General features: G+C 35.7%; 3 protein-coding genes and 1 pseudogene across 3 annotated transcripts; all 4 read left to right on the forward strand.

Moving 5' to 3' along the window:
* The first annotated feature begins 532 nt into the window (after nucleotides 1-532).
* On the forward strand, nucleotides 533-4373 carry LOC148569576 (putative disease resistance RPP13-like protein 3). Its single transcript, XM_088483314.1, has 2 exons — nucleotides 533-1083; nucleotides 1302-4373. Exons 1-2 carry the CDS (start codon nucleotides 590-592, stop codon nucleotides 4165-4167), a joined length of 3360 nt encoding a protein of 1119 aa, XP_088339440.1. The 5' UTR covers nucleotides 533-589; the 3' UTR covers nucleotides 4168-4373.
* Nucleotides 4374-4856: 483 nt separating this feature from the next.
* On the forward strand, nucleotides 4857-5873 carry LOC107637430 (toll/interleukin-1 receptor-like protein). The gene is made up of 2 exons (XM_088483014.1): nucleotides 4857-5435; nucleotides 5546-5873. The coding sequence occupies exons 1-2, from the start codon at nucleotides 4942-4944 to the stop codon at nucleotides 5868-5870; spliced, it is 819 nt and encodes a 272-aa protein (XP_088339140.1). The 5' UTR covers nucleotides 4857-4941; the 3' UTR covers nucleotides 5871-5873.
* Nucleotides 5873-10396, forward strand: LOC148569577 (toMV susceptible protein tm-2-like; annotated as a pseudogene).
* A 5682-nt stretch (nucleotides 10397-16078) lies between these two features.
* LOC148569578 (putative disease resistance RPP13-like protein 3) lies at nucleotides 16079-22069 on the forward strand. Its single transcript, XM_088483015.1, has 3 exons — nucleotides 16079-16668; nucleotides 17152-19974; nucleotides 21792-22069. Exons 1-2 carry the CDS (start codon nucleotides 16178-16180, stop codon nucleotides 19895-19897), a joined length of 3237 nt encoding a protein of 1078 aa, XP_088339141.1. The 5' UTR covers nucleotides 16079-16177; the 3' UTR covers nucleotides 19898-19974; nucleotides 21792-22069.
* The last annotated feature ends 437 nt before the right edge of the window (nucleotides 22070-22506 follow it).

Raw genomic sequence — 22506 nt, forward strand, 5'->3', positions numbered from 1 at the left:
TTCAGTAATAATAACTAATATAAAAAATTAGATGATTTCCATTAAAAGTTTTCTGTTGCAATGAAGTCTTCTGCTAATATTAAAATTAAAAATATTATTTTAATATGTATGTTAGAGATTTTGTGCGTATATTAATTATGTTAAATTTATATTTAAATTGTGTTTTAATTTAATACATTTAGTTAGGTAAAATTTTATTATAATTATGTTAATGGTCCTCAAGTATTAACTTCACGTCAAGTCAAGTGCAGTCGACTTCACGTGAATGATGATACCTGAGGACCGTTGAATGATTTAACTGATTTGACTAAATTTTCATCTAACGGCTCTAATAATCCTCAGGTATCAACTTCACGTTAAGTCGACTTCACATGAGTTTTTACCATTCTTTATTCATAATAATAATAATAATGTGAATTGTAATAAAAATATTGAGACTCAGTAACTGCAGAGAAACTTGACTCCGTGTTTGGTCGTAATGTAATGACTTCACCCAATCTCCATTATCTCTATTTCAATTTCTATTACTCATAACATTCGTTGACTCTTGGTTATTGTTAGTGCAATTGAAACCTTTCAGACTGTTTCCATGGCAGGTTCATCATCAGATCACGATGCGACACCATTGTCATATTTCAAGTATGATGTTTTCCTGAGTTTTAGAGGCTACACAAGGCTCAGATTCACAGACACACTCTATCATGCTTTGGTCAACAAAAGAATCGAGACTTTCAGAGATAGAGAGAATCTGAGAACAGGCGAGGAACTCGAAGGTGCTCTTGTTGAAGCAATTGAAAGATCAAGGATGTCAGTTCTTATACTGTGTGATGAGTATCCAACTTCCAAGTGGTGCCTTGATGAACTCCTCAAGATCATGGAGTGTTCCCACAACGGAACAAAGCGACCGGTGTTACCAGTTTATTACTATGTGGAAAAATCAGATGTGCAGTACCAGCCCAATGAATATGCAAAAGCCATGACTAATCATCAAGAAAAAGGCAGATACAATCACAAGTTGGAAGCATGGAGGTCAGCCTTGTCTCAAGTTGGCAAGATTTATGGTCCACTCTGTAATCAGAATACGTGAGTACTTTAATTTGCACACAAAGCTTTACTTATAAAATATTTTCATTAACACCTTTAGTTGTCAATTTTATGCTATGATATACATAGCAGTAGCTTTCTAAATAGATCATTTCTATATATTTTTCATTTGTTTGGTGATAGTTTTTGTATATTTGTGTAAAGTTAAAGAAGACAAATACAAAGAAAATATAATGCATTGAATATGTGCTTTGCAGACCTTGGGGTGTGATTATTGACAACATTGTTGAAGAGGTCTCAAGGAGACTTCCTTCTATTCCTTTGTATATTGATCGCCCACTTGGATTAGATTCTCAGCTTGAAGAGGCGAAATCACTTCTAGAGATTGATTCTCATTCTGCCTGTTTCATGCTGGGAATTCATGGAGATGGTGAACTAAGAAAATTTGTTTTGGAGCTATATAATGAGATTAGAGGTCATTTTAAAGCTGGAAGCTTTCTTTCTAATGTTAGTGAAAAAACAAAAAGAGGTGGCTTAGAAGGTCTGCAAAAAACGCTTTTGTCTGAGATGGGAGAGGAAGTGAAGACTGAGTTAGGAAGCATATCCAGAGGATCCTCTGAAATTAGACAAAGGCTTGGCCAAAAGAGAGTTCTTCTAGTTTTGGATGATGTTGATAGCATACAACCATTGGAATCATTAGCAGGGGCAGGTGATTGGTTTGGTCCTGGTAGTAGGATCATTACAACAACAAGAAATGAAGGTGTGCTAGATAAGCATGCATTAAAAAAAGGTGTTGAGATTAAGAAATTTTGCTTCGATGAAGGTGAATTCGAAGGCATGGAATCAGTTGACAAACAAAAGAGGTATGTTGTGGAAGAAGATGTAGTAGGTTTTGAGGATGACATTGCCATTTTAATTAAGAAGTTGCAAGACGAGGATTCACACAATAATGTTGTCTCCATCATTGGTATGGGTGGGTTGGGTAAGACTACTCTTGCTCGAAAGATCTACAGCAGCAAAGAGGTCAAGAAATTGTTCCCTTATCATGCATGGAGTTATGTTTCCAAAGACTACAACAAAAAGGAAGTTTTGTTGAGAATTCTTGACTGCTTGATGAGTTCAACATCTAAATTTAAAGATTCAAGTGAGGAGGTTTTGAAGAATGAAGTGGGAAAGTGTTTGAAATGGAGCAAATACCTTGTGGTGCTTGATGATATCTGGGAACCTGAAGCATGGGACGATTTGAGGGATACCTTTCCAAACCATAAAAATGGCAGCAAAATACTAATAACAAGTCGTAATGAAATGGTGGCAAACTATACAAATCCAAGTAAGCCTCCTCACTTTCTTCGCTTACTTGACCAAAAAGAAAGTTGGGAATTGTTTTGCAAGAAAGTGTTTTTGAATGAAGAGTGTCCTTCAAATCTAGACCCCCTTGGTAGATCAATTGTCGAAAGTTGTAAGGGTCTACCACTTGCTATCATCACCTTAGCAGGGCTTGTTGCCAAGAGAAAAAGGACAGAACAAGAGTGGTTGAGAATTAAGGGCTATGTCAGTTGGCATCTTGCTCAAGACAAGACCAAAGTCATGGATGTACTAAAACTTAGCTACGACTATTTGCCTAGAAGATTGAAGCCATGTTTTCTGTACCTTGGAATCTACCCTGAAGATTATGAGATCCCTGCGAAAGAACTTATCCAGTTATGGATAGCCGAAGGGTTCATACAACCACATGAAAGTGGAACTTCAAATGCACCAGAACCAGAAGATGTGGGTGAAGATTACTTGGGTGAGTTGGTAGATCGTAGCTTGATACAAGTAAGTAGTACAAGGAGCTATGGAGGTGTGAAAACATGTAAGATTCATGATCTCCTCCGCGAACTCTGCATATTAGAAAGCAAAGCTAATAACTCCTTAGAGGTTTTCACAGAGTCCAACATCCATGCCAACAACACAAGCAATCCTCATAGATTGTCTTTTCTGTGCAATGCACAATCTTATGTCTCCTCAGTCAAACCGGACACTCGTTCGTTGTTCTTTTTCGCCGGAGCCGGAAGGACGAACTGCAAAGAAAGTTGTCTTAAAAATTTCCAGTCTATACAAGTGCTACACTTGCAAGATCAAGTGTATTTCACATCAGATTCTAATGATCTGGAAACAATGATCCACCTGAAGTACTTGAGACTAAAGCGTCCGGCTAATAGAAAGGTATACGTTCCATATTATATCTGGAACCTTCCAAAGTTAGAAACACTGGATTTGGAGGTTTGGGCGCCATTCACTATCCTAGATGGATTTTGGAAGCTTGATCGACTGAGACATGTTTATGTGAGATGCAGCACAAAGCTACCTCCAGCAGCACCACAAGCACCAACAATATTGTGGAACCTCCAAACCCTCTATGGAGTGGCTCTTGATCAAACAATAGCATCTCTGTTCAGCAACAACATATTTCCCAACTTGAGAAAACTGGCCTTGAAGTACGGTTCACGTAAAGATGATACAGATTCTCTGTTCTCAAGGTTTAGCAAGAAGAAAACATACCAGGCTTGTACAAGTGATTATTCTTCTGCAACACTGCATGAACTATTAAAGAGCCTCAAGTACCTAAGCAAGCTCCGTAGGCTAAAACTCCTCTGCAATGATTTTTGCCTATCATCAGAAGCAATAACCGCTTTCCCGCCAAATCTTATCAAGATTACCTTGTCGGGATGTGGGGAGTTGGATTCGAGAGCGATGCACAGTTTGGGGCAACTAGCCAACCTGCAAAGTTTAAGCATATATTCAGGGTCTTATGAGGTCCCTCTCTCGTGCGTGGGCGGAGGTTTCTCACGGCTTCAAGTGCTGAAACTCGAATACTCATCTGGATACAACCGGGGTGTGTTGGACGGAGGTGAAATAATGCCTCCTCTTCGGTGTTTGGTGATGAAGCAGTGTCTTCGAGTGACTGCGCTTCCTAAACAGCTCTGGTCCTTAACTACCTTACAAAAGGTGGATATTGTTGGCCCCTCCGACGAATTGGAAAGAAGCCTCCGAAATGTTGAGCTCAAGAAGGGTTGCAAGCTCACTGTAAACGGATATACAGATCTGGATGGCCTACCTCTCCGTCGCCGTCGTACGTAACTACCACCTGTTTGTGTCTCGATTCTTTATCTGTTTCTACTTTCTAGTATCTACTGCCAAAAGGTGTTTGTACAACTGAACTTCACCTTCAAAGATCTGAATGTCACATGCCAAATTCCAACAGTAACACAGGCTTCACCTATTTACATCCCTACACATGGACGTATAATTTTTGCTGATAATGAGATCGAATATTCTTAACCAAATTTATAATATTCATCTTAATTAGTTAAGGATTTAGATTTCCAATTAAGAGATATATAAATTTTGTGGAATATTATAAATATTTAATGATCGATATTTTAAAAAATAATGAAAATTTAATAAAATTAGTGGAGTGCAAAAAGTAAATAAAAAATAGGTGAATTTTCAAAAGAAGAAGAGAGTAGTATTGCTTCATCATAAAATATTATGTTTGATCCATGGGGAATAAAATTTTAGTTTAAATTTGACCAATTAGAAAACAACACGCCACTAATCACTAATCACCAAATAGACCCGGCCGAAGTCAATCCACCGGCTAGTGTAAATTGTAGTAAATAAAGAATGCACCGGGAAAGCAATTAATCTTGAAAGCTAGCAATACTATTTTATAATCATTTGAATGATTTTCAATATAATCATAATTATAGTATTTAGACTCAGCAATTACAAAGAAATTTTCCTCCGTGCTTGTTTGTAGACTTCACCTAATCTCCATTTCAATTTCTATCCTGTTGATTCTTGAGCATCATTAGTCATTACTGAACTTCAAAGCTTCCAAAGACTCTTGCCATGGCAAGTTCATCATCAGATCAAGGTGCAACACCATATTCACATTTCAAGTATGATGTTTTTCTGAGCTTTAGAGGCTACACAAGACTCAGATTCACAGACGCACTCTATCATGCTTTGATCAACAACGGAATCGACACCTTCAGAGATAACGACGAGCTGAGAATAGGCGAGGAACTTGAAGGTGCTCTTCTTGAAGCAATTGAAAGATCAAGGATGTCAATTCTTGTACTCTGTGATAAATATCCAACTTCTAAGTGGTGCCTTGATGAACTCGTCAAGATCATGGAGTGTTCAGAGAACGGAAGGAAGCGACCAGTGTTACCAGTTTATTACTATGTGGAAAGATCAGATGTGCAGTACCAGCTCAATGAATATGCAAAAGCCATGACTGATCATCAAGAAAAAGGCCGATACAATCACAAGTTGGAAGCTTGGAGGTCAGCCTTGTCTCAAGTAGGCAAGATTTATGGTCAACGCTGTGATCAGAATACGTGAGTAGCTACTTTATTTATGATTCATTTGTCTATTAGTATTTTATATATTTCTATAAATTAAAAGAAGACAAGTTAAAATGCAAAGAAAATGTGTATGTTCTTTGCAGACCATTTGGTATGGCTATTAACAAGATTGTCCAAGAGGTCATAGAAGGACTTCCTCCTTTGCCTCTGTATATTCACCATCCACTTGGATGTGATTCTAAACTTGAAGAGGCAAAATCACTTCTACAGATTGGTTCATCTCATGCTAGCCGTTTGATGCTGGGAATTCATGGAGATGGTGACCTAAGTCAATTTGTTGCGGAGTTGTATAACAAGATTAGGTGTGACTTTGCAACTGCAAGTTTTCTTTCCAGTATCAGTAAGAAAACAAATGCAAGTGGCGCTGGCCTAGAAGATCTACAAGAAAAACGCTTCTTTCTGAGATGAAAGAGAAGGTAAAGAATAAGATCGGAAGCACATTTGGTGGATCTTTTGAAATAAAACGAAGACTAGGCCAAAAAAGAGTTCTTCTGGTTTTGGATGATGTTGATAATATACAACAACTGAATTCACTAGCTGGAGAAATTGATTGGTTTGGTCCTGGCAGTAGGATCATCATAACAACAAGATATGAAGATGTGCTGGATGAGCATGCTGGTGTTGATATTAAGAAATATCGCTTCGATGAAGGTGAATTTGAAGGCAACAGAGGAAGCTCTACTATGATGGAAGAAAATGTAGTGGGATTGGAGGAAGACTTGGATGTAATAATTAATCAACTCAAAGAAGAAGATTCTGCTAGGAATGTTGTTTCCATTGTTGGCATGGGTGGGTTGGGCAAAACTACACTTGCCCGGAAGGTCTACACTAGCGATGAGGCCAGAGAGCTATTTCCTTGCCGCGCATGGGCAACCGTTTCCAAAGAGTGCATGCCAACGGAAGTTTTCAAAAACCTTCTCAAGTGTTTGAAGGTACCCGAAGCTGAATATAAAAATGCAGGTGAAGAGGAGTTGAAAGATATGGTGAGAAACCATTTGAATGGGAAAAAGTATTTGGTAGTGCTTGACGATCTCTGGGAAGCAAACGTATGGGACAAGCTAAAGGCTCCTTTACCGGATAACGACAACGGCAGCATGATACTAGTAACTACTCGTAATGATCAAATGGCGAATTATGCAAGGTCAAAGGAGCCTCACCACCAACTACACTTGTTGGATGAAGATCAAAGTTGGGAAATGTTTCGCAATAAGGTGTTTGGCAGAGAAGAGTGTCCTCCTTTAGAGCTTATTGGAAGATCAATTGCTTTCGAAAGCTGCAAAGGTTTACCATTGGCTATCAAAACCACAGCCGGGATTGTCGCGAAGAAGGAGAGATAAGAGGATGCATGGGAAGAAATCAAGAACCTGCTCCCTTATTGGTCTGTTGCTGAAGACAAGGAAGGTAAAGATATGATGAAGATATTGAAGTATAGCTACGATGATCTGTCTGAGAAAATGAAGCCATGCTTCCTATATCTTGGGGTGTTTCCTGAAGATGAAGAGATTCTGGTGAGAGACTTAATCCAACTATGGATATCAGAAGACTTCATAAAGCCAATCCAAACTGGAAGAAGATTGATAGAACCTGAGGATATTGGTGAGAAATACTTGAAGGAGCTAGTGGATCGTAACTTGGTACAAGTTGTGAAGAGGAAGAGTGATGGCAAAGGCGTGAAAACATGTCAGATCCACGATCTCATCCGGGAACTGTGCATATTGGTGAGTAACGACAACCCTGATAACAGTAACAATGCTCGCAGGCTGTCCTTTTCCAGGAACAAAGGATCCTATGCATGTTCGTTAACATGTAATCATTCAAGCACTTGTTCCTTGTTCGTTTATGGACATTACTGTGGGTTGTCAAATCATATTCCAGAAGATTTCCCAGTTAATGTGCTATATTTGAATGGATTGTGTGTGGCGCTAACAATGAAAAAGAATGCTGAGGACTTGGAGAGGTTGAAAAGCCTCAAGTTCTTGAAAATGGATTTTCCTGTTCCAGATCGGTTATTTAAGCTTCAGAGTTTGCAAACAATACAAGTAAATCGCATTTGGAAGGGAAAGAAAATAAGTGTTGATGAGGGGTTAAAGCAAATGAGACATTTTCGTATGGAAAAGGGTGAGCATTTATTGGTAGATGAAAGGGTAAAAGATAGAATGCAGAATCTCCAAACCCTGTTTTTTGTGTATGCAGATTCACAACTAGGGCTCTTACTCAACAATGGCTACTTTCCCAACTTGAGAGCACTGGGTTTAGTGATAAGTGAAGACGAATGTCAATTAGTAGACGAAAACTTGAGGAGCCTGCACCGCCTAAGCGAACTACGTAAACTGAAACTTATGTTTGACATCTCTGAAAGAGTTCCATTAGGTAAAATTACATTTCCGTCAAATCTTAGCAAGATTGTCTTGAAACGGTGTAAGGGTTTGAAGTACCAAGACATGAATGCTTTGGGACGGATTCGCAGCCTTCAAATTTTAAAATTAAGCGACGTAAAATGTGACCAAGATGTCCTTCATTGTGGTGGGGCTGGGAGCTTTCCGCAGCTTCAAGTGTTAATCATGTTATATGTGCGTGTCTCAAGTGTTACATTAGAAGTTGGTGCGATGTCTAGACTTCGGCGTGCTGCCTTTCGTGAGTGCTTTGGCTTGACGTTGCAGTCCCTTCCTGAACGAATGCATTCCCCGGAATTCGACTTGCATTTTATTGAACCTGATTACAATAATTATGTTCGTTATTGTCTTGGTTCTTGGTCTTGTATTGATGATTGGGTATAGCTCATTTTTTTTATGCTGGGACTCGCTTCTCTTTGGACAAAAAGGATGCTACTGTAAAATTTTTACAATACTCTTATTCCTCTTTTCTCCAAACCAAACCCTACTTTCTAAATTAAACCCACACACACTCACTCAAACACAAGCACACACCCTGAAGTCAGAACAAAAGAAAAAGAACGAAAAAGAGAGAGGAAAAACGGAGAGGGAGAAAGAAAGGAAGAAGAGGGGGAGAAGGAGGATGACGCTGGTGGGGCTGGACGCCACTGTCACTGTCGCAGAGAAAAAGGAAGAGATGCGCGGGAGAGATGAGAGAGAGTGAGGTCGCAGAACTTCCATGGAGAAAGAGGAAAGCGCGCGACGGATAAGAGGAAGGAGGACGTCCCGCCGCCGCCGTTGCCATTGATCGAGACTGTCGCCGTCCCGGTTGAGGCCATCGTCGTCGCCAAGCAGGGCAGAGAGGTGGGGCGCGAACGGGAGAGAGAAAGGGGAGCTAGCTCTACTGGAGCAGGTCGCTGAGTTGCTGCTGCCTTCCACCACACCGCAAGACAGAGCAAACCTTCTGTTCTTCCACTGTCATTGCGGTTGCCTCGGTTGCAGGTGGAGGAGGTGACTGGAGAAGAGATTGTTCTCTTTTGCTTCTGCTTTTGGTTCTTCATTGTTCGCCGGAGTCTCTGGGGCCATGAAAGTTGCTGCCAGAGTCGTCGGAATTGTTGCCGTCAAGAGCCACCACTGCTCTTCCTTTACCTTGGTAAAACAAAATCCATTCTGCTTGTACACATCGCTTTCCATTTCTGTTCCGCTTTATCTACGTTACACTCTCGCTCTATTTTTGTGCTGTCTTTTTTTTATTAATCTGCTTTTGTTGTTGTTTATTACGGGTTAGAAGTGGTAGCTATGCTACTGTTGTTAGTTGAGATTACATCCGTGATATTGTTGTTAGAGTTGCTGCTGCTATTAGAATTGAAGTTGCTGCCATTGGCTCGGTCCAATTCTATTCTGCGCTCTTTTATTTTATCTTATTCCAACTTTTTTTGCCATTTAATTTGGCATTTTGGGTTCGATCTTTTCGATCTTTTGGACTAAATTATGAGTATGCTTTATATTTATAATTGGTTGGCTTTGCATCTTTAATTATTTTATTTTGATATACATTGCTTTAAACTTATAATTACACTTGCATATTATTATCAAAGAATTTTAAATTAGATTAAATAATTGATTTATTATAACTAAATATTTATCTTTGTTAAGTTCATCTTAATATGTACATAAGACTATATGTTTTTACGAGGCTATATGCATGTTTGATGAAGTTTTATATTATTTTAAAATATTTGATTTTATTCGAATATGATTTTTTTGAAGCATTGGAGTATTTGTTGTTACTCACTTATTTTAAAATTGTGAAATATGTTTGAAATGCTTTAAGATTGAGAAAATATGATTGAAAAAGATTTGGATGAAAAAGTATTATTTGATTTGATTTGATATATTATATGTTTGAAGACTGAAGAAATAGGCACTTCGTCTTTCTAGATAGCTTAATTTTGAATGGAAATCAGGTTGGCCAAGGTGGCACTTGTAGGTTCTGTGGAAACACCTAAATTTCCAGATCCTTGACCAAGAGGAGTTTGAAATTCAGCCCGTTAGGGAGGACTGGAGGTTCTTTGAGGAGAAGGAAAGGTTTACAGGACTCTAGATGGGGGAGAATCTGAAGCAGTAGTTTCAGCAACTCGAGAGAGAGAGTCAGAGTCAGGGGCTACCTGGTATTCAGCAGAAAGCGCAACCTGGTTGGTTGGAGAGACATGTCCAAGGATGAGAGTCTGTGTTGGAGAGTGCTGAGTATGCTCCTTTATTAAGTCGACTACCTATGTCCCAGTTGAAATTGGAAAAGCGATTTAGAGAGAGACTCAACAGACCTTGTAACCTGGATACCTGGATTGATGAGATGTGGTTTGTCCCTGGTCTTGTCGTTGTTGTTGAGGTGGCTAATCAAGCGCCAGTGGAGAGGTAATTGATTGAGCAGTAGTAGTGGGCTAATATGTAAGGTACACAGTTATAAGTTAAGATTTATTCTAACTTAAGTGGAATATATGTAGAAATGATATAATGGTACCAGAATGGGTCTTGTCCTTCGAACTAGCTGAGTGTAACATCCTAACTACCAAAAGCCACGCTTCCGCCTGTGCCACTTTAATAGCTCGGATATTAAGACGACTCTTATACTATTTAATATTAAACTATGAGCCTGTATAAAACTTTAACCGAACTTTCCAAAAAAACAAACATCCAGACTTACAATATAAGCTACAATACTCACAGGATATAAACACACACACACGCATATATTAATTTACAAACATATCATCACAATCCTATCCCTCATACAAGACTTGCAAAATTAAAAGCGAGGGAAACATAAATATTAAAACAATACAAAAATATCATCTGACAGAAAAATAAATAATATCTTCTGAACTTCGTCATCTGCAACCTGAAAATAGAAGATTTGTACATCATTCTTGAAAGGGTTCTCACTATAGGGTTGCAGAATTACTATAATAGAATACGCGAGATAAATTTGTTACAATGATTAATAACCGCCTTATGCATCTTTTCAAAGGCAAAGGTTTACTATAAGAGAAAAACTGAAATCCTTTTTGAAAGAAGAACTGTTCATTTTCTTAGAAATTCAAAGGCCTTTCAAAAGGTTTATCTATGCTAAACCAAATTAGTTTTTCATAACTTTTCTAAACAAAAAACACAACCGAAATCAACCATCAGCCCATCTCATATTAACCACGGCCCTAGGCCCAAACAATCCAACATCAGCCAATCCACCACAATCCAACAGAGTTTCGGTCGCAAACACAAGTAGGAAGTTCAAGCACAAACAAGCAGTTATAAAGCCAACCTGACAAGTCCTGGTAGCTAACCATTGGACTGTCCCTCTGTCGTGCATCCCCAACTCAAGTCATTCACAATCATAATTATAATTCACATCCAACACCTTCACTGGTGTATATTCACGGGGGCGAGCTCATCCGAAACTTTCACAGTGTCCGGCCACACTTACGACATAAGGTCAGCAGAATATCGAGTCTCAACCCGGAGCACGTGGTGGCTAGCCACTGCTTTCACCTAGAAAAACTCGTATCTCAGATAATTGGAAGTGCACAATCACTTTATCAAGTCAAAATCATTCATATTCATACTCAACCATCCGGCTCATAACATATTTCACAATCAGCCATAATTCATTATCATATACAGCCATTCTGGCTCATAACATAAAACACTTCCACCATCCAACATCATTAAACTCATAAAATCATCATTCAAACCATAAATCACTTTTTCTCAATTCAATTTACTTTGAAATCGAAAATCAATCCTTTCCAGCCTTGGTTTTAGCCTTTAAAATCCCATTTCACAAATCTTTTCAGGCTCATAGCCACTTTTCCTCAAATGTAACTTTCTCTTTTCTAAAATAAAGTCATCGTCAGCATCATATTTTCAAAATTTCAAAATCAGGCCAAATTAAAATCTCCTTTGAAAGATTCAAAATCATTCATCCTAATATAGGATTTGATAATAAAATTTCTCAGTCGAGTCTCAAGACTTTAGGGAAGGACAACCTATCTCAATTTCTTAAAAATTCATTGAAATTCTTAAAATCATAGATCATTGGTTTAAGCAAATAAAAACAGAGTTTATTATAAAATCGGATCATATAAAAAAGTCACAAGTCCCAACCCAATCCAAAGTCAATTCACTTGAAACGGAATCGATTCATTTAAATTAAAACCACTTTTAGGTTCCTCCTTAAAACCAATTCTCTGACTTCTTCCAAAATATCACAAAAGCAATTATTCAGTCAAAATCAAATTTCCCTTAAAATCACTAAAAGCTGCTCTTAACGAAACCTTTAAGTCTAACCAAAAGCAAAAATCCTTTTTATATTAAAATTAATATTAGAACATAATACTTTCTCTTAGTGATTCATGCCCAAAGTTCTTTGACGCAGTCGAAGGCATCTTTATTGCTTTTTTTTTAAATTTTAATGGAACCTTTTTCGATTTAATTTCCGTCAATTTATTTTTCGAACGTTTTGTTTTTCACTTCTTTTATTCTTTTACAAACTTTAATTTACCTTTTATTTGGATGCTCGTCTAATTTAAAATACTTTGATGTACTTATAGAAAATTAGTACCTGTAAAAGAGGAGTAAATTTTGTTTCCAGACTATTAGATATCAAACCACCATCAATTTGCTAAAAATCGACAAAACACTAGTATATGTTGCAAAATTTTAATATAGGGGTATATGTTAGTTAATTGTGACGTATTTGGCAATGTTGTTTGTTCTTGAATTGTAAGTTTGGTTTTGATGGTTATTTTGCATGCTTTGGCTTTAGGGTAACGTTGTATGGCCACGTGTAGTAGTTTGAAGACATAAGAGATACGAGATATGGTCATTAAATTATACTTATTCTCTTTCTCTAATTACTCATTAAATTTTACGTAAAATTTTAATTAACTACTCTAGCTCTTGGTACGTTTCATACTTAAGTTGTGGTTTAGGAGTTAATTACGTACAAAGTGCAAATATAAACACAAACAAAAACTTTGATATATGTTAATGTTACAAATGTGAGAAGTATATAAAATTAGTCTCACAGTAAAAAAAATAAAAAAAAAATGAAGAATTTATACGATGAGAGACATATATTAATAATTTTGTATCTATGTATCTATTCATGAGTTTAAATTTTGCACTACAAAAAATAAGAACGAAATTGACACATATTTTATGATTAAATGATGGAAAATGTTAGAAAATTATTAAATTTTTTAATAATTAATTATTAATATTTAAAAATATAAAAATATAAATTAAAAATATATTATTAAATTATTAAATTAAAAAATTAAAATAATAATAAAAAAATAATAAATTTAAATAATATTTCTAATATTTCTCTTAAATGAGATATAAAACATGTATATATATTGTGAAAGATATATTATTCATTCATCATCATATATAGTACTGCAACTAGCAAATAATATACAGTAATTAGTATAAAATTTGCCGGTGGGTGAAAGCAATAATTGTCAAGACCAAGGTCTTTTTATAACAAATATATATCATTCATTCATCGTTATCACTTATCATATATATATAAAATACTACGACTAGCAAATAATATAGTAATTTATTTTTAATAATATAAAAATAGATACATAAGTTTACCCATATTATTTTTAAAATATTTTTTTTCTTTTATTAATGTCATGTCAGCAATATCGTTTATTTGGTAAAATTTTAGAATCAACCACTAAATTTTGGCTAAATCATCTATTATTTTCAAATCAGCAAAAAAAATAAAATATACAAAAAATAATACAATAATTACCAACGATAATAATTAAAAATTAATAGCGTCTAACCAAATTTGTAACTTACAAAGACATTAAATCCATATTTCTATATTTAATACAATAAATTTATAATTCTAATAATTAATTTATTAATTTTTATAAATAACTCATTCAATGTAATAAACATTATTCATATTACAAATTTCATAATAATATTATTAATCACAATAAATTTTACATTACAAATATTCAAATTTCATACTATTTGAACTACTCATATAAATCTCTTATTACTATTCCTTCAAATAACATCAAATTTAGTACAAAAAAATTTATTTCCGAACTACACACCATCCCAAACTTACTCAATGGAAATAATTATGTTGAATGTGAAAAGTGTAACAAAAAAGCATATGAAAAAGGAGATAACTATATTTGTGACACATGTAATCAAACACCACACACTATCCAATGAGGTAACTTTATATATTTTTCATAATCCCATCTATCAAATTATTAGTTACTGACTCAATACTTATTTTAGGTTCGAAATCAATTAAAGGTTTCTGATCAAAGTGGTACAACAACTTTTGTACTATTTAATGGCGAAGCAAAAAAAAATTGTTGGGTACAACTGTTTCAAATCTAATGGCATTACTCCAGAAAAGTAACGACTAATGACATTGAAACACCACCCCAATTGAAAAATTTGTGCAACCTCACTTATATTTGAAGTCAATATAAATGATTTTAATCTTAAAGAAAGTTCTAAACAATACACTCTTACCAAGACATTTGTTCCAACAAAAAGAACTGAACTTCAATACTCATTACAACAAATAAAACAGATAATACTAAAAAAAAATCACTTATTTTAGTTATTTTATACATCATTTTTTTTTTCTAATTTAAATTATTCATTGATTATATGAACTAACTTCGCCAACACTAATATCATTAGATGAAGATCACATACCCATCAAGAGATTAAGGAGAAAGAAAACTATACAAATTCAAGACACATATTCGGAAGAAGAACATACTTGCAAAGATGGAACAAACAACACAATAAAAAGTGTATATAACTCAACAATTTATAAAGAACATGTCTTTACAAAAACTTACATAAAAAGAAGAAAGTAACAACTCTAACAACAACCAATAAAAAAAAGAAGACACCATATAAGAAGACTAAGTTCATCAACTAAAACAAATACAAAAATCAAACTACTAAATAAAAATATTATTTTATACATACAATTCTAATATTCAAATCTTTTGCATTATAAATTATTTAAAATAAAATATCTTTTAAATTTAACTTTAATTTACACATTTAATTTAATTTTATAAAATATAACAAATTTTAATATTTATTATATACTATCATTAATTTACTAATTTACTGTCGCTCATCGAGCAGTCTCATTCTAGTTAGTATAATAAATTGCCGGTAGGTGAAAGCAATAGTCATCGTGAAACACATACACACAATATATATATATATCACATTCATCATCACAGTACTGCAAGTAGCGAATAATATATTCCAAGATCACCAAGCAAGGTCATGAATCTATCCACCAAATATATATCATTTACCGGGAAACTTGGCAGCATATATACGCTTTTATGCTATACACAATGAATTATAAATTCAACTTTATCTGTTTCCTTCCTTCATTATTGATATCCACACTGCTTGTATGACTTGCAGCCACACATACAAATACAATACCCGATTCCGAGTTATATACATTAAATATGTAATGGTAGTATATATAGAGTAACCTATTATGATATAATGCAGAAAAAAAAACCATGTTATTTTTTTTGAAAAAAAAAAAGCTTATCTAATAAAATAAAAAACATGTCAAATATCCAAAATGATTGTGGAACACTGGAATTATTTGATTTCTACTTTAACATATTATAAATGGATTTGTAATGCTTAGTTAAGGATTCAGATTGCCAACTAACGAAGAAAAGTAAATGTGATGAACATTATTTAATAATCTATATCTTAAGAAAATAGACATCTATTTATATCATATAAAAATTAATGCTAATATATAATAGAATGAACTTATGCCATATATGGTCAGTTAATATTATCTAATTTTTTTTAAATTAAATTATTTATATTAAATTTTAAATAATAAATTATAAATTTTTAACTTTAAATATTAAATATAATAATATTATATGATCAATTTTTTTAGTAACTAAATTTAATCAAATTAATCTTATTGATACGAAAAAAAAAGTTACGCATAACTAAAAAAACTTAATTGAATTTGATATAAAAAATTTATTTATCTAATATTTTTTAATACTAAATTATAAATCTAAATAGTAAATACTAAAGTTTAGTTATTAAAAATTTGGTTTCTTATATTTTTTAAAATAAAATATATAGAATCAGCCGCTACAAAGCTTGGCTCCGCGCTTGTTTGTAGTGAGTTTCACATAATGTCCATTTCTATTTCTATTTTGTTGACTCTTGAATCTTGATCGTTGTTGCAATTGAAACCTTCCGAAGACCACTGTTACCATGGCAAGTTCATCATCAGATCAAGGTGCAACATCATTGTCATATTTCAAGTATGATGTTTTTCTGAGCTTTAGAGGTTACACAAGGTTCGATTTCACCGACACGCTCTATCATGCTTTGATCAAAGCAAGAATCGAGACCTTCAGAGATACCGAGGGGCTGAGAATAGGGGAGGAGCTGGATGGTTCTCTTGTGGAAGCAATTGAAAGATCAAGGATGTCAGTTCTTGTACTCTGTGACATGTATCCAACTTCCAAGTGGTGCCTCGATGAACTCGTTAAGATCATGGAGTGTTCGGAGAACGGAAAAACGCGACCAGTGTTACCAATCTATTTCCATGTGCTACGATCAGATGTGCAGTATCAGAAGAATAGTTATAGAACAGCCATGATTGATCAAGAAAAAGGAAGATACAAGCACAGAGTGGAAGCATGGAGGTCTGCCTTGTCTGCAGTTGGCAGCAAATATGGACAAAACATCAGTCCACTTACGTGAGTAGTTACTTTATTTTGTAGCAAAGCTATTTAAAATTTTAAACAGGTTTCCTCCAAAATCTAGCCAAATAATAAACGTCAATCATTTATAATCAACCATCATGTAAAAATATATTGACTCTAGATATGATATATAACTTCATTAATTTTCCTAAGAGTCTGATTAGGAGGATTTTTTGTAAAATTAAGTATTTTGATTCTTAAGAGACTAATTTTGACAAACTCAAGAGTTTATTCAAGTCTACCCGAATTTGTCTTAGTTTACCTAGATCCAAGTTTTTAATGTATCTAGGACATAGCATTAACTTTCATCCTATACATGGTATGTTCATCTAGATAAAGAATTGGACATATGCGGATATATTTTAGTATGTTTTGGTCTTCCTTGGTTCATTTTTCTATATGTAAGTAGTTTTTCTATAAAAGAAGACAAATTAGAATGCAAAGAAAATGTGTATGCTGTATGCATGTGTTTTGCAGACCATGGGGTGAGGCTATTGACAAGATTGTTGAAGAGGTCACAACAAGGCTTCCTCCTTTGCCTCTGCATATTGACCGTCCACTTAGATGTGATTCTGAACTTGAAGAGGCAAAATCACTTCTACAGATTGATTCTCATGCTCCTTGTTTGATGCTGGGAATTCATGGAGATGGTGATGAAATAAGCAAATTTGTTGCGGAGTTGTATAACAAGATTAGGCCTCACTTTGTAATTGCAAGTTTTCTTTCTAATATCAGTGAGAAAACAAATGAAAGTGGTGGTGGCCTAGAACATCTACAAGAAACTCTTCTTTCTGAGATGGGAGAGGTGGTCAAGACTAAGATTGGAAGCACATTCAAAGGATCCTCTGAAATAAAACGAAGACTGGGCCAAAAAAGAGTTCTTCTAGTTTTGGATGATGTTGACAGTATACAACAACTGAATTCACTAGCGGGAGGAACTGATTGGTTTGGTCCCGGTAGTAGGATCATCATAACAACAAGATATGAACATGTGCTAGATGAGCATGCTGGTGTTGATATTAAGAAATATCGCTTCGATGAAGGTGAATTCGAAGGCAACAGAGGAAGCTCTACTATGATGGAAGAAAATGTAGTGGGATTGGAGAAAGACTTGGATGTAATAATTAATCAACTCACAGAAGAAGATTCTGCTAGGAATGTTGTTTCGATTGTTGGCATGGGTGGATCGGGCAAGACTACCCTTGCCAGAATGGTCTACAATAGCGATGAGGCCAGAGAGCTATTTCCTTGCCGCGCATGGGCAACCGTTTCCAGAGAGTGCATGTCAATGGAAGTTTTCAAAAACCTTCTCAAGTCTTTGAAGGTACCCGAAGCTGAATATGAAAATGCAGGTGAAGAGAAGTTGAAAGATATGGTGAGAAAGCGTTTGAATGGGAAAAAGTATTTGGTAGTGCTTGACGATCTATGGGAAGCAAACGTATGGGACAAGCTAAAGGCTCCTTTACCGGATAACAACAATGGCAGCATGATACTAGTAACTACTCGTAATGATCAAATAGCGAATTATGCAAGGTCAAAGGAGCCTCACCATCAACTAGGCTTGTTGGATGAAGATCAAAGTTGGGAAATGTTTCGCAATAAGGTGTTTGGCAGAGAAGAGTGTCCTCCTCCTTTAGAGCTTATTGGAAGATCAATTGCTTTCGAAAGCTGCAAAGGTTTACCATTGGCTATCAAAACCACAGCCGGGATTGTCGCGAAGAAGGAGAGATCAGAGGATGCATGGGAAAAAATCGAGAACCTGCTCCCTTACTGGTCTGTTGCTGAAGACAAGGAAGGTAAGAAGATGATGGAGATATTGAAGCTTAGCTACGATGATCTGTCTGAGAAAATGAAGCCATGCTTCCTATATCTTGGGGTGTTTCCTGAAGATATAGAGATTCGGGTGAGAGACTTAATCCAACTTTGGATAGCAGAAGACTTCATAAAGCCAATCCAAACTGGAATAACATTGATAGAACCTGAAGATATTGGTGAGGAATACTTGAAGGAGCTAGTGGATCGTAACTTGGTACAAGTGGCCAAGAGGAGGAGTGATGGCAAAGGCGTGAAAACATGTCAGATCCACGATCTCATCCGAGAACTGTGCATATTGGTGAGTAACGACAACCCTGATAACAGTAATAATGCTCGCAGGTTGTCCTTTTCCAGGAGCGAAGGATGCTATGCATGTTCGGTAACATGTAATCATTCAAGCACTTGTTCCTTGTTCGTTTATGGATATTACAGCGGGTGGTGGACAAATCATATTCCAGAAGATTGCCCAGTTAATGTGCTATATTTGAATGGAATCAGTGGGGTACCAACTGAAAAGAATGCTGAGGACTTGGAGAGGTTGAAAAGCCTCAAGTTCTTGAAAATGGATTTGGCTGCCTCACCTCCGTTATTTAAGCTTCCGAGTTCACAAACAATGCAAGTACTGTTCACTTCTACCGGAGGGAAAATAAGTGTTGATGAGGGGTTCAAGGAAATGAGACATTTGCATAGCAACAATTCTGTGCGTTTATTGGTAGATGAAAGGGTAAAAGATAGAAAGCAGAATATCCAAACCCTGTGTAATGTTTTTGTAGATTCACAACTAGGGCTCTTACTCAACAATGGCTGCTTTGCCAACTTGAGAACACTGGGTTTAGTGATATCTAAAGAAGAATATCAATTAGTATACGAAAACTTGAGGAGCCTGCACCGCCTAAGCAAGCTACGTAAACTGAAACTTAAGTATCTTTTGATGGGTAGAGAAATTCCAGTATGTAATATTATATTTCCGTCAAATCTTACCCAGATTGTCTTGTATTGGTGTGATGATTTGAAAGATCAAGACATGAATGCTTTGGGACGGATTCGCAGCCTTCGATTTTTAAAATTTCAAGAAGTAGACTGTGCCCAAGAGGTCCTTAATTGTGGTGGGGCTGGGAGCTTTCCGCAGCTTCAAGTGTTAATCATGATATGGGTGAGGGTCTCAAGTGTTACATTAGAAGCTGGTGCGATGCCTAGACTTCGACGTGCTGTCTTTTATAAGTGCTTTAGCTTGAAGAAGCAATCCCTTCCTGAACGAATGCGTTCCCCGGAATTTGACTTGCATTTTATTAAACCTGATGATGATGATTTTAAGGAGGAGGAGGAGGAGGAGGAGGAGGAGGAGGAGGAGGAGGAGGAGGAGGAGGAGGAGGAGGAGGACAGACGACAACGACCGCGACTACGATGATGTGATAATGATTGATTGATTGATTGATTATTTTGAGGCATTGAAAGTCAATGTCACTGCTTCTGTCCCAAAAGCAGGTATATATTTACCCATAAGCACAGGCATATATATGATTTATGCTGCCTGATTACCTTTTTTCATGCAACGTGTTTTTTATGCTTTTGCTAATAAGGTGAATCATTCATTTTATTTGTGCAGAACTGTAACGTCCCAAACTTTTTCTGAAATATTTTATATTTGATTTCTTTTATTATTATCCTATCCTTTAATTTTATCAAAATTCCTACACTACCCTTATTCTTTTTACCAAAATCTAACTCTAATGCCTAAATTAAACCCACACACTCTTACTCTCACATAAGCATACACTCTTAAGTCTGAACAAAAGAAATAGAGAAAAGGGGGTGAGAAAGTCACCGAGGAAAGAAGAGAAGAAGATGACGGCACTGGCAAAGCAAAGAGAAGCCGTCGCCGCTGTCGAGTTATAGAGGCAGAGGGAGAGACGAATAAGGAGAGATGGATAAAGAGAAGGCAGCACCACTATCGTCGCTGCTGGGACTCATCGCTGGAGTTACGGTCATCGCCGCTGAAGGGGCCGCGTCGGACGGAGATATTGCCATCGCTGAAGCTCACCGCTGGTGCAACCCGAAGCTATCTCCGCCTTTACTCTGCTCCACTGCGGCTGACCCCTACCTCTCCCCTGTTCGTCAGAGCTTGTAGTGTTGCTGCGGGAGTCACTCCAGAGGAGAGGAACCACCGCCACCGTTATTCTGTTGTGTCCTTCACCGTCGACGTTGGAGAGGGTCACCGGAGCTGCTGATGCTCCATCCCCTTGTTTTCTTTGGCTGTTGGATTTGCTGCCATTGTTACCGTGGTTGTCCCATGTTATTGTTACTAGGGTTGTTGGCATTACTGCAGTGAGAATTGAAATTGTTGCTACTACCCAATCCAAATTCTGCACTCTTTCGTACCCTTTAATTCGGCACTCCGGGTTTGGTCTATTCGGTCCCTTAGGACCACGCTGTGAGTAGGCTTACATTTATGATTGTTGATTGTGCATCTACAATTATTTTGATATATATATATATATATATATATATATATATATATATATATATATATATATATATATATATATATATATATTATGATCTTTGAATTATAGCTATATTTGCTTTGAACGATTTTGAATTGATTAAAATAATTGATTTATTAGAATTAAATAACTCATTTTTATGAAGTTTATACTTTTGGAACTATACATGAGACTATATATATGTTTGATGAAGTTTTATATTATTTTAGAACATTTGATTTTATTCGAATATATACTTTTGAAGCATTGAAGTATTTGTTAGTACTTATTGACTTTGAAATTGTGAAATGTATTTGAAATTACTTATGATCAAAGAAGTTATGATTAGAAAATATTTCTTATGAGAAAGTATTATTTAATTTGATATCTCATATATTTGCAAGACTGAAGAATTTGTTATATTTGAAAATATATATATTTTGAATTGGTTTGGGAGGCTCGTATTAGAAAACCGTAGTTAACGGCGGTTATGACGTTAACTTAGATGCATCTAACTCAGACTCCAGCTAGCAGGGGTGTTGCTAGCCTAACGTGTAGGCCACACGTTAGATCTGTTATTCTGTTAGGACACACGAGAGGAAAGGGCTACTCATTGAGGTGGAGCCGCCCAAGTGTGGACTTTTGATTTGATTTCTGTATGAGAACTCCCTTATTGATTCGCTTATTATGATCAATTACTATTTTCTAATTAAGAAATTACTTTAATAATAATGTTATATGGTCTCATATGGATTATAAATGTATTGTCTAGTCACTGAGTTGCAAAACTCATTCCGTTTTTCTAAAAATATTTTTCAGGAATAAATACTTGAATATGTGAGCTCTCTATCCAAGAATTATGATCTACAATAGGTATTTGTTCCTTGTTGAGTTCCTAGACGTTGTATGCTCCATATGTCACAGGCAGGATCCACTCATATTTGTTTTATTTTTTGTTTGTTAAAAATATGTAATTATTCATTTTAAACATTGTAAATTTATTTCAAATATTTGTAATTTTCTTATTCAACTTATATTTGAGTCGGTTAGGCTTGCTTGGGGATTATTTTCCTAAGCGCCGATCATGGCTCATTTTGGGCCATGACAAAGTGGTATCAGAGCTTTAGGTTAACCTGTGAAATATGGAGCAAGTGTCATATGGTAGGATCACAATTGTATAAATAGAAGCGCGCCTATTTGTACAAATTGTGACACTATCAAAGGCCTATAGAAATGTCCTCTTTGTCCTTTGTCATTGTTGTCTTCTGATTATTGTGATTATGCGTCTTCTGCCACTTCTTACTATTCATGTCCTTTTGTATCTAATCTAGACTTAACCTTCGGTAAATTTTTCTCGAACATATTTTTGCAATGGTTTCAGCTTTGGTTTCAGTTTGCGATTTCTCTTGTAGCTAGTTCTGATTTTTTTTTTTCGATTTTGTGAATGTTTGCTTTAATTTTTTTTTTCCGTCTTTGTATGCTCTATGATTCCTGAGTCAAGATATCATGCATTATTTAGAAAATTCGATCGATG

The sequence above is a fragment of the Arachis ipaensis genome, chromosome B4, assembly GCF_059453495.1.
Source record: "Arachis ipaensis isolate K30076 ecotype BB chromosome B4, ASM5945349v1, whole genome shotgun sequence".
NCBI classification, from domain to species: Eukaryota; Viridiplantae; Streptophyta; class Magnoliopsida; order Fabales; family Fabaceae; genus Arachis; species Arachis ipaensis.